The following is a 15,506-nucleotide window of genomic DNA, read 5'->3' as shown; positions in this document are numbered from 1 at the left end:
TAGGGTGACAGAACAGTAGGACAGCAGGCATTTAGGGGCCTACAATGTCTCAGCAGCACCGGGCCGTAGCGTCCATTTCACTCGCTTGCGGAGATGGCCAAATGATTGGCGAATGTCTAGAAAGGGTGCAGTAGGACCATATAAAGGGTGCAGTAGGACCATATTGCGGGTAGCCTACACGATTGGGGTGACGGGACTGGGGGGGGGGGGGGGGGGAGGAGGACAGCGGCACGATTGTCCCGTGGGACAGCGTTAGAGCAGCCTGAGTTGTAGACGGTAGTCCATGCAGGTACCGTGGACAAACACTGGAGCGAGGGCCGCTGTTGCAGGCCGTCGTCCACGGTGGAGGACACGGGCGAGCTGCCGGAACGGGAGTTCCACGCTGCGGAGCGCCACGGCAAGTCCGACCGGGGCTGCGACCACTACCGACGCACCTGCGACTTCGACCTGCTGGCGCTCATCAGCAGCCTCCACCACGACCACGACCACGGCCTCGACCTCGGCGACGATCCGCTGACCTCCACCGTGTCCCCTGTCACTCCCTATTACCACTCCTACACCAGCGTGGACGATCTCTACGACTACCCCATCCGTGACAACAGTCTCTAGTGGCAGAGCCAGCTACCACCTCGACCAAATGACTGTATGCCAACAGAGTGCCCAGAAGCCTCTGTTCGCAGGTATATTTTCTACACACGCAGTGCTGTGTAAGGAAACAGAAGAAACTGAAAGAGACGAATGGCTCCGAGTACTTTAATGATATCACTGTGGTAATGAGCCTGTGGATTTTTTTCACCTATTTATTTGTGACGTTATGCATTTTCCTGAAAAACTGTAACACGTCGCACTGAACAAATAAAGTTTTTTTTCTTTTACTGTGTAAATGTTTGTGCAATCACAGGTATTTTGATTAACTAATGCAGTCATGCACCGCGAGCAAAACACAGCAAAAACTGTGTCATTACGGAGAATAAATACTGTTCTAATTACATTGGAGTCCTTATGATTCCGTTGTGCGCAGCGATCACTGAATATAGACAATGGAGGAAAGAACAGCAATCGATCACGAAGTTCGTCGTTTTGATACAGCAGATCTAGATTTAAACTATTACATAGTCATCTTCACTGCAAAAAATTACAAAACATGATATCAGGAACAAATGTAAGATAGTTAACGACGTATCGTAAGTGCAAATATGAGCACCACACACTTACATACCATATAACAGTAGGTGACATTAGTCTCAAGTATCAGTTTTGGTTGATTCAGAGCATACAGCAATTTAACCCCTTGCACTCATGGTTGAACAGGACGAAAATGTGACAAGAGAGACATGTAGTTCCCTGTATTGAGGCACCGGTGAATAGTTAAATAATAGTGAAGCTATGTAACTTTTCGTTAAAAATTAAAAATGTACTGAACAATAAAACTCAATTAATGGTTAAAACATGTTGTAAAAAGAAGGGGGTAATCAGACCCAACCCCATACAAGTCCGTATCCAGGTCACTTATTTGGCCGATTAACAGGTGTAAGGTTTTATTATTTACTTCGTTACTGTTTTTGCCTAATTAATGAGTACCATATTTTCCAATGCAATACATTTAACGTTAGCTGAAATTGTCAAACTGTTGATTTATAGTCCAAAATAAGTTGTGTCCCACTGCCCGAAATTTTACCGCCGATTTACGCCATAGCGTGGCGTATATCGGTAATATACACTCCTGGAAACTGAAATAAGAACACCGTGAATTCATTGTCCCAGGAAGGGGAAACTTTATTGACACATTCCTGGGGTCAGATACATCACATGATCACACTGACAGAACCACAGGCACATAGACACAGGCAACAGAGCATGCACAATGTCGGCACTGGTACAGTGTATATCCACCTTTCGCAGCAATGCAGGCTGCTATTCTCCCATGGAGACGATCGTAGAGATGCTGGATGTAGTCCTGTGGAACGGCTTGCCATGCCATTTCCACCTGGCACCTCAGTTGGACCAGCGTTCGTGCTGGACGTGCAGACCGCGTGAGACGACGCTTCATCCAGTCCCAAACATGCTCAATGGGGGACAGATCCGGAGATCTTGCTGGCCAGGGTAGTTGACTTACACCTTCTAGAGCACGTTGGGTGGCACGGGATACATGCGGACGTGCATTGTCCTGTTGGAACAGCAAGTTCCCTTGCCGGTCTAGGAATGGTAGAACGATGGGTTCGACGACGGTTTGGATGTACCGTGCACTATTCAGTGTCCCCTCGACGATCACCAGTGGTGTACGGCCAGTGTAGGAGATCGCTCCCCACACCATGATGCCGGGTGTTGGCCCTGTGTGCCTCGGTCGTATGCAGTCCTGATTGTGGTGCTCACCTGCACGGCGACAAACACGTATACGACCATCATTGGCACCAAGGCAGAAGCGACTCTCATCGCTGAAGACGACACGTCTCCATTCGTCCCTCCATTCACGCCTGTCGCGACACCACTGGAGACGGGCTGCAGTATGTTGGGGCGTGAGCGGAAGACGGCCTAACGGTGTGCGGGACCGTAGCCCAGCTTCATGGAGACGGTTGCGAATGGTCCTCGCCGATACCCCAGGAGCAACAGTGTCCCTAATTTGCTGGGAAGTGGCGGTGCGGTCCCCTACGGCACTGCGTAGGATCCTACGGTCTTGGCGTGCATCCGTGCGTCGCTGCGGTCCGGTCCCAGGTCGACGGGCACGTGCACCTTCCGCCGACCACTGGCGACAACATCGATGTACTGTGGAGACCTCACGCCCCACGTGTTGAGCAATTCGGCGGTACGTCCACCCGGCCTCCCGCATGCCCACTATACGCCCTCGCTCAAAGTCCGTCAACTGCACATACGGTTCACGTCCACGCTGTCGCGGCATGCTACCAGTGTTAAAGACTGCGATGGAACTCCGTATGCCACGGCAAACTGGCTGACACTGACGGCGGCGGTGCACAAATGCTGCGCAGCTAGCGCCATTCGACGGCCAACACCGCGGTTCCTGGTGTGTCCGCTGTGCCGTGCGTGTGATCATTGCTTGTACAGCCCTCTCGCAGTGTCCGGAGCAAGTATGGTGGGTCTGACACACCGGTGTCAATGTGTTCTTTTTTCCATTTCCAGGAGTGTATATCATGTCCCTGGGGTGTTACGAGCGAGTACATTACACTTCATACGGATGTTCTCTTAAGTTCTTATGCTATTTTCATATTTTTGTTTGTTTCTGGGGACATGACGTCAGAAAAGTTGCACTAAGTATGGTTAGCTCATTCCTTAGCAAGGTATGGTGACTCACATTACACCAGTGAGGGCGCATGTTTTAATATAACTACGTCATCACTTAATCTGAGTTGCTTTGAACATATATTATTTCCCATGATAAATTCCTTTATTTCACTTGTTTGCTAATTTTAATGCGTCGCTGACTAGCTGCATACCTTTAGACATTGTAATTCTGTTTTATTCCACATGTTTATATTATAAGCCCAGAGATGTCGCCAATGTACGTTTACGATCTGTACGATTTTAGTTTATACCCAGAGAGGGCACACCATATTTCTTGTACTATTGTCATTCCTCTATATTTTAATTAGTTTGACATATTATTTTAATACTGAACTTTTCTCTACACTACGGAATTTTAAATGGATCTCCTCCCATTTGTTTGTAATGCAAAATAATTACGATTACTCTGTAATTAACTCTTATTTAGCGGGCTATAATTATGGCTCCACAAATGTGATTTGATGTCTATCATTTAACGATTATCTGTGGCTTTATTGTTCAGTACATTTTTAGAAATATTTTAAAAAATTACATAGTTTCCCTTCTATTAAACTATTCACTGGCGTCTCAAAACAGTGCACCACACGTCTCTGTCGTTACATTTTCTTCCTGCTCAGTCGTGTAAGCAACCGCTTCAGTTGATATTAGACTCTCGTATTCTCTACATCAACTATTATTGTTTACTACATGACACTTTGGACTAACGTCACCTGTTGTTATATGGTATGGAATTTTGTGGTGTTAATGTCTGCATCTAAAATACGCTGTTAACTATCTTACATTTGTTCCTGGTTCTCCTGTCTTGTATTTTTTTGCCGCTGAAGTAACTATATGATAGTCTAAATCTAGATCTACTGTAATAAAACCATGGATTTCGTTACCAATTGTTGTTCTTTTCTCCATTGTCTAAATATTGTTCTCTTTTTCTTTTGTCTTCACTGAGCTGTTTACATTGTTTTTCGTTTTGCTTTGTTTCCTATTGATTTTTCAAACCATAAGGTATCCACATCAGGCACTGCAACTCTGTGATCAAGGCTTATGCCACCACAAGTATATCCAGTTAATGACTCATGTAATCCAATATCCTCTGCCCTGTTTACTATGCTACTGCCAGTCGCAGAGTAACAGCACCAGAGGAAGCTGGATCATCTGCAGCATCATACGGTATTGGTCACACAACTAAAGTTCGTAAAAGGGAATCCCTAGGGCGCCGAAATCAACAGGAAAAAGGACAAAGAAAGAAAACGCAGAATAAAACAATAAAGACCATCGAATGGAGACTAACTATTAAGAGAATGATAATTATTCTCAAAAATAAAATATTTAACAGTGAAGGTCCTAATTTCTAGCGCCATAGGAAAAAGCAAGATTATTAATAAAGGGATTTGCCTTTCAATATTGGTTACAGTCTTGCAACTATCACACAACTTTCAATACATGTTGATGTCTAACGATACAGAGATGTATCATATGACTTAACTGAGTAGAGACAATAGATTCGATTTGGAGGGTGGTTATTATTAAACTTCCGCTACTTGAGAAGGCCGTCGGGTGACCGTAGGACAATGATACTTTCTGGAAACAGTTGTAGGGAAATGTGGAAGAGAAATAACGAATAAACCGTAGAAAGAAACTTTTTAATTTCTACACGAGATGCTAACATTTGATAATAGCTCACCATGTTCACATTCCAGTTTGCAAAAGTTGCTCAGTTTGACAACCGTCTGCATCCACGACTGCCTGGAACCGCACAAGAACTACGATTTCACAATTGTTCGCAGCACTTTTCGAACTGTAGACCACGGAATGTTCAGCTGTCGTGACACGGCTTGTGCACTGCGTGAACATCGCACACTGCGTCCAATATTCTCAGACACGGCAACAGTAAGTTCCTCAACAATCTGTGGCACATTTGACGTCGGCCTCTGCCAGTGGCAATTTTCAACTCGCCAGTTCCTTTTTAACTTCCGTAGCATGTTCTTCGACCCTGGGGACATATCCGTATTCCTTTGATGTGTCGACACTCACGAAGAGCAGTAGCATTGTTGCTGCTGTTTTGATAAAACAGCGTTACGAGTAAAGCCCTACCCACCTTATTCAGACCTATGTTGACTGTCTACTGCTGTGATTCACACTGATGCTTGTGTTTCAACTCTACCTCGGTGTACCAGTACCGACGCCTAACGGGACGTCATGACAACGCAAATCTCGCAGTGCGGTGTTTGAACATCACTCCTATGAAATTGGGCACCCAAATAGTAAACAGTTTCCCAATCTACACTGGCTCAAATAGGGAAAGTTTGATTATAACCATGCTGTACGTACTGGCTTCTTCTCAGTAATGTTATGCGTAAATTATTTACAAATGTTTAGTACACTACTATTGTGACACTAAAGTAAAAAAGCTGTTCGCATTGCTAGGGAACTATTTGACGTCGTGAATTGTTGTAGGACATTCTTATTCCTTGAACTGTGTCAATTTTCTTCAAATTCCATGAGCGCACGCGCAGCTTACGACGCAAGCGAAGATGGCGGAGCCCTTTGTGTAACCACACACCCATAATTGTTTTCAACACTGACAGCAACGAATACAGATGTGGTTTGACACACACATGCGTCCTGACATAAGACGATCACCACTAGTTGACATATTTGGTGAGCACACAAATTTGAAGCATCTATCTTGTTTCCACAAGTTTGTTTGCGTGGCCATCCTCCGCAGCAAACACGTAATGGAGTTGCAATATTTAGGTTGTTAAAAGCATTGTCCGACGAAATAGTTATATCGAGTGGCAAAATAACAATAGTACACCACAAAAAAGAAAGAGAAACATGGTGAACAGTGTGAAGAAGGTCAGTTGTGCCTGTGTGTTAGTAATAAATTGGTATGCGATTTCCAGACCAAATGAGAGGAAACGCAGATCAGCAAACAATCCTACTGGTGATGCCATAGAATAAGAAAAAGGTGAAACGCGTCTGAAATAAATAAAGTGGCAGCAGGGAAGAGCGGTTTTATTTACAAAACAGGTATATCTTGTTTTCGTTGGTACCAGATCTCGTACCCAGTTTTTCGGCGAAGCGTAAAATCTTTCTCCCAATGCCACCGACTTAATCAATTTCGTCGCAGCTTGAAAGATGGCTGTCACACCCGCAACTTTCAATATCGATTTACTTTCGCGTGTTTTTAAATGGCAAGCATTGCGCAAAGAGGTGTTCTGTACCGAACTGTGGATCTCTTAAGGTATACGAGTAACTGTCTTTAACAAGTTCAGTTAAGTGGGAAGTGAAAATCCGGTATCTGCAAGCCATTGAGTAACGCGCGCAGTATGTGGCCGGGCAGAGAACGGCGTGTTTGTTTAGACAAAGCGAGAAACGTGTGGGGTATAGCTGGGCACTGCAGCTTGGGATGTGCAGATGTGGTAAGACGTTTTACAGTTGTAGAAGATTTAAGTACAGTAGTGGAGTCAAAGGTTGCTCTTCAATCGCAGAAGTTGTGCTATTAAAATGTGCACATTTTGTGGCTCGTAATATAAGAGTTGTCGTGGTGACGATATTCGCAGTATTTTTCTGAAGTGTAGTCAGTCCTTTCTGTATTGAGGTACTCAATCATGTGTGGGTGTTTTTCGAATCCGGGTACAGAATCGAGTACACTCCTGGAAATGGAAAAAAGAACACATTGACACCGGTGTGTCAGACCCACCATACTTGCTCCGGACACTGCGAGAGGGCTGTACAAGCAATGATCACACGCACGGCACAGCGGACACACCAGGAACCGCGGTGTTGGCCGTCGAATGGCGCTAGCTGCGCAGCATTTGTGCACCGCCGCCGTCAGTGTCAGCCAGTTTGCCGTGGCATACGGAGCTCCATCGCAGTCTTTAACACTGGTAGCATGCCGCGACAGCGTGGACGTGAACCGTATGTGCAGTTGACGGACTTTGAGCGAGGGCGTATAGTGGGCATGCGGGAGGCCGGGTGGACGTACCGCCGAATTGCTCAACACGTGGGGCGTGAGGTCTCCACAGTACATCGATGTTGTCGCCAGTGGTCGGCGGAAGGTGCACGTGCCCGTCGACCTGGGACCGGACCGCAGCGACGCACGGATGCACGCCAAGACCGTAGGATCCTACGCAGTGCCGTAGGGGACCGCACCGCCACTTCCCAGCAAATTAGGGACACTGTTGCTCCTGGGGTATCGGTGAGGACCATTCGCAACCGTCTCCATGAAGCTGGGCTACGGTCCCGCACACCGTTAGGCCGTCTTCCGCTCACGCCCCAACATCGTGCAGCCCGCCTCCAGTGGTGTCGCGACAGGCGTGAATGGAGGGACGAATGGAGACGTGTCGTCTTCAGCGGTGAGAGTCGCTTCTGCCTTGGTGCCAATGATGGTCGTATGCGTGTTTGGCGCCGTGCAGGTGAGCGCCACAATCAGGACTGCATACGACCGAGGCACACAGGGCCAACACCCGGCATCGTGGTGTGGGGAGCGATCTCCTACAGTGGCCGTACACCACTGGTGATCGTCGAGGGGACACTGAATAGTGCACGGTACATCCAAACCGTCATCGAACCCATCGTTCTACCATTCCTAGACCGGCAAGGGAACTTGCTGCTCCAACAGGACAATGCACGTCCGCATGTATCCCGTGCCACCCAACGTACTCTAGAAAGTGTAAGTCAACTACCCTGGCCAGCAAGATCTCCGGATCTGTCCCCCATTGAGCATGTTTGGGACTGGATGAAGCGTCGTCTCACGCGGTCTGCACGACCAGCACGAACGCTGGTCCAACTGAGGCGCCAGGTGGAAATGGCATGGCAAGCCGTTCCACAGGACTACATCCAGCATCTCTACGATCGTCTCCGTGGAAGAATAGCAGCCTGCATTGCTGCGAAAGGTGGATATACACTGTACTAGTGCCGACATTGTGCATGCTCTGTTGCCTGTGTCTATGTGCCTGTGGTTCTGTCAGTGTGATCATGTGATGTATCTGACCCCAGGAATGTGTCAATAAAGCTTCCCCTTCCTGGGACAATGAATTCACGGTGTTCTTATTTCAATTTCCAGGAGTGTATCTATTACTTCATAGTATATCAGAGTACATAAACTCATCACATTCCCATTAATGAGCTCCCTTACATTCTTTCTGAGGTCTGTAGATTTTTTTAAGTTCAAACATCCCACGTGTTGTGGCTTTTCGTACCACTTGCTATATACATATATATTGTGTGAGCCGTGGTACATGTTTTTACACTGAAACATTCATCATACCTTGCCGTCATATCCAAATTCTGACGTATTTACGGCAGATGTGCGCTTTGCAGTACGTTCAAAATGGTTCGAATGGCTCTGAGCACTATGGGACTTAACTACTGTGGTCATCAGTCCCCTAGAACTTAGAACTACTTAAACCTAACTAACCTAAGGACATCACACACATCCATGCCCGAGGCAGGATTCGAACCTGCGACCGTAGCAGTCGCGCGGTTCCGGACTGCGCGCCTAGAACCGCTAGACCACCGCGACCGGCTTGCAGTACGTCTTAAGTTATTCCACGTAATGCGCGCTTTGCCCTGAGCAAAGATAGCAATTTTCCTGAATTATCATTGCAACTAGTGTTACGTAGTTCAGTAATTAGGGTGAGCACCACGCTTCGTCATTTTCTCTGCGTGCTTCACCGAACTGAAGGTAAGTCAGGCGCTGTAGTTGTTGAGGGACTTGGCAGTACGAAGCGAGATTCTTTAACGTGTAGCAGTCTCACATAAGATTGTGCCAACGCACGCCCAATGCACGCAACTTAGCTGCAGTATCGGTTGGTTACACCTTATTCATGTGAATTCATACATTTATCACAGATTTGGCTAACGCAATTTAATTAACTATACTTATGCCCATTCTTAGAGCGTTGAGCAAAATAAGTTATTCTGTTCTTTTGTCATATTTTCTTAAAGCTTCGGCCAGATAACGTTTCTGTAGGAATTCATGGGTATTAATATTGTCTGTACGGGAAGACCTCAATCCAGAAAATGTTCAGGATACGAATTTGTATCAAATCAGGATTTAACAAAAGAGCAGCAGCATACAATCTAGAGAACGCAGTACAGCGTCTAGCACGAAGTGCACAATACTATGCTAGGACATTTTCTCAGTGACGCATGCAATGTCGATAGATGTGTGCTGTTAGCAACACGGAGGGAACTATTTACGATTGCTTTCTGTTCGGAATAGACCGGCCGGAGTGGCCCAGAGGCTCTAGGCGCCTCAGTCTGGAACCGCGCGTCCGCTACGGTCGCAGGTTCGAGTCCTGCCTCGGGCATGGATGTGTGTGATGTCCTTAGGTTAGTTAGGTTTAAGTAGTTCTGAGTTCTAGGGGACTGATGACCTCAGAAGTTAAGTCCCATAGTGCTCAGAGCCATCTGTTCGGAATATCTCTCGTGTGCACGCAACAGTGGTTCAAATGGTTCAAATGGCTCTGAGCACTATGGGACCCAACTGCTGAGGTCATTAGTCCCCTAGAACTTAGAACTAGGTAAACCTAACTAACCTAAGGACATCACATACATCCATGCCCGAGGCAGGATTCGAACCTGCGACCGTAGCGGTCTTGCGGTTCCAGACTGCAGCGCCTTTAACCGCACGGCCACTTCGGCCGGCGCGCAACAGTGGTATTGAATAGTAAATATTAGAATGCTTGCGCTATTAACATAGAGTCAGGAAGGCATTTTCAAACGGTTTTCTTGTCTTTGATGTATTTTTGATCCAATAATACCATACATTTGCCCTCGTAAATGTGACTTCCTTATCGTTTATACATTTTAAAAAACCATGAAGTATATTATTTGAAATGGCTGCATACGGAATACATTTAAATTCTCTTTTACTGTGCACTGAGGTGATAAAAGTCATAGGATATCTCCAACACCACGTCGGACCTTTTTTTGCCCGGCGTAGCGCAGCATCCCGACGTGGCATGCACTCAACAAGTCGCTGGAAGCCCCCTTTCCATAATCGCGAAAGTGTTGTCAGAGCAGGGTTTTGTGTGCGAACTGACCTCTCGATTGTGCCTCATAAACGTCCGATGAGATTCGTGTTGAGCGAACTGGGTGGTCAAACCATTCGCTCGAACTGTCCAGAAAGTTCTTCAAACCAATTGCCAACAATTGTGCCCTTGCGACATGGCACATTGTCATCCATAAAAATTCCATTGATGTTTGGGAACATGACGTCGATGAATGGCTGCAAACGGTATCCGAATAGCCGAACATAACGTTTTCCTGTCAACTATCGGTGCGGTTGGACTAAGTAAACACAGCCCACATTATTATGGAGCTGCCATCAGATTGCACAGTACCTTGTTAAAGGGTCCGTGGCGTCGTGGGGCTGCGTCATACTCGAACCCTAAAATCAGTTCTTACCAAGTCATCTAGAGTCCAACCTATACGATCACTGGCCGAGCGGTTCTAGGCGCTTCAGTCCGGAACCGCGCTGCTGCTACGGTCGCAGGTTCGAATCCTGCCTCGGGCATCGATGTGTGTGATGTCCTTAGGTTAGTTAGGTTTAAGTAGTTCAAAGTCTAGGGGACTGATGACCTCAGATGTTTAAGTCCCATAGTGTTCAGAGCCATTTGAATTTTGATACGATCAAGAACGCAGGAGAGACACTGCAGGTGATGTGCTCTTACCAGTGGCACTCGTGTCGGTTCTCTGCTGCCATAGCCTAGTAACGCCAGATCTCGCCGCACAATCCAAACGGATACGTTAGTTGTATGTCCCACATTGTTTTTTGTGGTCATTTCAGGCAGTGTTACTCAGAAGTACGTAGAAGCTGCTGCACTCGGTTGTTAAGTGAAGGGTGTCGGCCACTGCGTTGTCGGTGATGAGAGATAATGCCTGAAATTTGGTATTCTCGGCACACACTTCACATTGTGGATAACCGAAATTGAATATCTCATGCATCTAGTTCCAACTACCATACCGCGTTCAAAGTTCCGCGTTCAGAGTCTGTTAATTCCCGCCATGCGGCAAGAGTCACGTTGGAAACCAGTTCACATGAATGACATGGGTGCAAAGATAGCTCCGCCAAGGCACTGCCCTTTTGTACTTCGTGTACGCGATACCATCTGTACATGTTCGTGTTGCTGTCACATGACTTCTTCACCCCGGCGTATTTGCGTCTATAGCTGATGAAGCGGGAACTCCAAAAACAATGCTTGTTTGCTTACTGATACTGATGCTTACTCGTCAAGTGCTCAACTTTCAAATACAAGCGTAACAAGTTTAATGTTCATGTTTGCGAAAAATTATCTATGTTTTCTTTGTTAGCTCAGATTGTCTGCACTGAGGAAAGAAGTAAGGGAGACATGCTGTCATGACTTATGGATGTCAACAAAGTGAAAGATTCTTGAAATGTCGAAGGAACAGAACTGCATGGCAGTATACCTTGATGCAGAACTGAATTCTTGTTTTATTAGACTGTCAGTGCATCATTGTCATTGTAGTTTACACATCTTCACGCTTTGAAATCTTACCTATTAAATGTCATTCGGTGTGTGGCCAATAATAGCAAAAACGATAAATTCATTTTTGAAAGCACATTCCAGGAATTTGCATTTCAATAAATGTCACCAAGAGACAGTTCTGATGGTGTAAACGAGAATTTCAACTAATGCCTCCTATATTCGTTAGAGCAAAGTACCGCATTGTGAATAAAAGAAAGGTCGTGGCAACGTAGTCCCTGTATGACGCATATTTTGCTTCACCAAGTGTGTAAATCAGTTTTTTAGTAATGATAGCCTAACCTCTGTAACCTGTACATGCTTCTTAAACACTTTTTTACGTAAATATTTTATTAATAGCATGTATTTCCCACTTGGTTTTGACACTAAATTGTAGTATCTTTGTCTGGGAGAGCAAAATGTCCAATGAACGTATAGTGAAGACATTACTGCTAATACCTGTCCTTCTAACACTAGTGTATAAGTTTCATTTCCCGGAATATTTGTGGCCAGGATCTCCGTCTCAATTTTTCAGCAACAACATGCTTAATGCCTCTTTCGAATCCCATTTTGAGGCTTTCGAAGGACGTGGTCATACAGTGAGCTTTGTGATAAACCAATAATACTAGGATACCATGCAACTACCTCTTTCATTTCGTCATTCACCCATCATTCAGGGTAGAATGGACTTTTCAGGTACAATCATGAACGTAAGTGAGCATGACAATAAATATTATGTGTGTATGCTGAATATTAATAAAACCGACGAACTGCTGGGACGGATTCCTGATTGCAAATGGAAGAAAAATGTGCTGTGAAGATGTGTTATGGGACTTAACATCTGTGGTCATCAGTCCCCTAGAACATAGAACTACTTAAACCTAAGTAACCTAAGGACATCACACACATCCATGCCCGAGGCAGGATTCGAACCTGCGACCGTAGCGGTCACGCGGTTCCAGACTGAAGCACCTAGAACCGCTCGGCCACACCGGCCGGCTTCAAAGGGACGTCGATGGGATTGCAGTTGACAGGAGACACATAATCGTACTTTGGGTTACACCACGGCGACGGGCCACTTGCCTGGAAGTTGTACTAGGGTTCGTCTCAGAATCCTGTACAACCTCATCCTCCAAATCTGGTGTGCACAGTCCGCCTCCTCCTTGCTCGTTCGTCTGTCTGATAGGATTCGTGATCACACAATCGCCCAAAAAGGGCTCAAAATGTTGTGTGATGAGTTTGGTGTCTGTGAAGGTACTTGTTTTGGTACAGCCGTGGTGCGTCTTGGCCGAGCACAAACACCATCTCGGCTTGTTCCCGACATGGATACCGGACCATTCTGCCGTTTGCAGTACGCTGCGTCAGTCAGACAGCCTGCAACGCATAAGGAATTTGCGGCACGTGGTCAGAGGAACCGTCGTTCGTCGGCGCCATCTGCCGTGTCAGCGATGCATTTCCGGACACGTGTTCGTAGGACATTTTTTCCTCCATTTCCAGTCAGGAATCCGTCGGTGCAATTTGTCAGTTTTGTTTTATTAATGAAATGAAATGATCGTGTCGCATTGCCCCGTTCGGGGAAGCTCGGCAGCCGGGTTGCATGTCTTCTTCCAGGTGACGCCACAATGGGCGACTTGTGTGTCGGTGACGATGAGATGACGAAGAGGAAAATACAACACCCAGTCCGCGAGAGGAGAAAATCTCCAACCCGGCCGGGAACCGGATCCGGGTACTCTGCGTGATACGCAAATGCGTTACTATTCAGATAACAGGCAGACGGTTTAATTAAAGTTCACCCTGTGTATGGAAGGTACACGGTAATAACCATCAGGGTCCATCATGATCTAAATTTACTCTCAAAATGATGGAGAACAGCAACCAGCCGTCCTTTCCTATCAGGCTTTATTAAAGCAAATATAAATTTCAGCTGGTAAATAGCCACTATCAATGCAATGCAGCGTTTCAGAGTTTTAATACATTGACGTAATAGGGCGTGTATTAAAACGCAGCGCTGATAATGGATAGTTACTAGTCGAAATCTAGTTTTTCTTTAATGAACCGTGGAAGGAAAAGACGACTGATCGCTGTGAAAGTAATGTTTTCTGGCAGCTAAGATGGCGGGTGTGGGTTTGAAGTTTCTGACGTCTTGACTGCACCCCTTGTTTTTACCTTCACGGTTAGTAATCAAAGTATGTATCTGAACAATAGTCAGTACAAAAATTACTTTAGCAAGTAATGCGTAATCGTTGATCAGATTTATCTGACCCGAGAGTCTAAATTTTTTTATAGCTATGTCTGTGTCATCCGCAAAGACAGGAACCTTTGTAGAGTACTGTGATCCAATTTAAACGGTCGTAGTAAACATCCTCTTCAAAAGATCGCGGTAGAAGTCGGCACAGAGAAACGAAAGATATCTGTGGGATAACAATATTTTTAGGGAAACACACTGAAATCAGTTACAGCAGTAACAAACACCCATAAGTATTATTGATTCAAATCTGAAACTACTAATGATGAATAATAGGCAGCGGCCGAAAAGGGTAAAGAAAAGGAGATAAAGTAAAGGACACTGGTGATTTCCCTGAATCACAATCTACTGCTGTAAGTAAAACTACTGAGGATAGTTCAGTAGAAGACTACTATAAATATAGCAACAGGTGCCGCATAAAAGTCATTTGTAGCTAATTAAAAGACACTGGCTTATTGGTGAAGGAAGAAAATACTAGAACACAGAGGACATGAAAAGAAACCGGCAGCATGGATCGCCTTATGAAGTCAACAGAAAATGCAGGGAATCAGTATCATATACAGGGTGACAATCATTGAACTATATGGAAAAAAAGTAAATTAATTGCAAACTACGGCGGGCAGACACTTTATTCAACATGTAAACGTCACTACATATTACGAGGGTTGGAATTTAAATAGTGGCAATTATTTATTCACAACCGATACAAAAGAGTGGAAACCCACCTGTTACTGTCCTTCAAAGTAGTCACCAGCGTTGTATAGAATCCGTTGCCAGCGATGTGGAAGGCGTAGTATACCGTTAGCAGAGCCTGTTCTATTGATGGAGCGAATGGAGTGGTCTACTGCTTGTCGAATCTCTGGAGCAGTTCTGAATCGAATGACACGAAGTAGTTCCTTCATCTTCGGAATCAAATCAAAGTCACAAGGTCTTAAGTCCGGGGAGTATGGTGGATGGTACAGTACTTCCCAGTCGCATTGACTGAATAGAGCAGCCACAGCTTGCGCTGTATGCGCCCGCGCATTGTCGTACAAAATGATGGGTGGGTTGTGCAGAAAGTGTGGCTGCTTCTTTCGCAAAACTGGTCGCAGGTGATGCTCCAAAAACGAACAGTGCATTGACGGTCTGCCGTGGAGGAACGTAATGCGTTAGGATAACACCATCACAGTCGTACACGAAAATCACCATAACTTTCACCATACTGGGGCTCTGACGCACTTTCGACTTTCGCGCCGACCTATAATGACGCTATTCGTTGGACTGGCGTTTCAGTTTTCGCTTCGTGGCATTCGCTTCTGAACTGTTCCAGAGATTTCACAAGCAGTAGACCGCTACATTCGCACCATCAACAGAACAGGCTCTGCTAACATCTTCCACATCGCTGGCAACAGGTTCTACACAACAGTGGTGACTACTTTGAAGATCAGTAACAGGTGCAAACATGTAATTCTTTTATATCGGTTGTGAATAAA

At 45.7% G+C, this 15,506-nt stretch overlaps 1 protein-coding gene and 1 non-coding gene across 2 annotated transcripts in view; both read left to right on the top strand.

Moving 5' to 3' along the window:
• LOC124622724 overlaps positions 1-918 on the top strand; it is a 33,357-nt gene extending 32,439 nt beyond the window's left edge. Inside the window, exons 4-5 of the mRNA XM_047148514.1 lie at positions 330-490; positions 902-918. Coding sequence (XP_047004470.1) covers positions 330-490; positions 902-918 — 178 coding nt within the window. The remainder of the gene's footprint in view (positions 1-329; positions 491-901) is intronic.
• Positions 919-12,184: 11,266 nt separating this feature from the next.
• Positions 12,185-12,302, top strand: LOC124623485. The gene has a single exon (XR_006980695.1). It is a non-coding gene; the product is annotated as a U4atac minor spliceosomal RNA (small nuclear RNA).
• Positions 12,303-15,506: the final 3,204 nt, after the last annotated feature.

Source organism: Schistocerca americana, chromosome 7 (assembly GCF_021461395.2).
Source record: "Schistocerca americana isolate TAMUIC-IGC-003095 chromosome 7, iqSchAmer2.1, whole genome shotgun sequence".
In the NCBI taxonomy this organism is placed as follows: Eukaryota; Metazoa; Arthropoda; class Insecta; order Orthoptera; family Acrididae; genus Schistocerca; species Schistocerca americana.
This window is presented reverse-complemented; position numbering and strand designations above follow the sequence as displayed.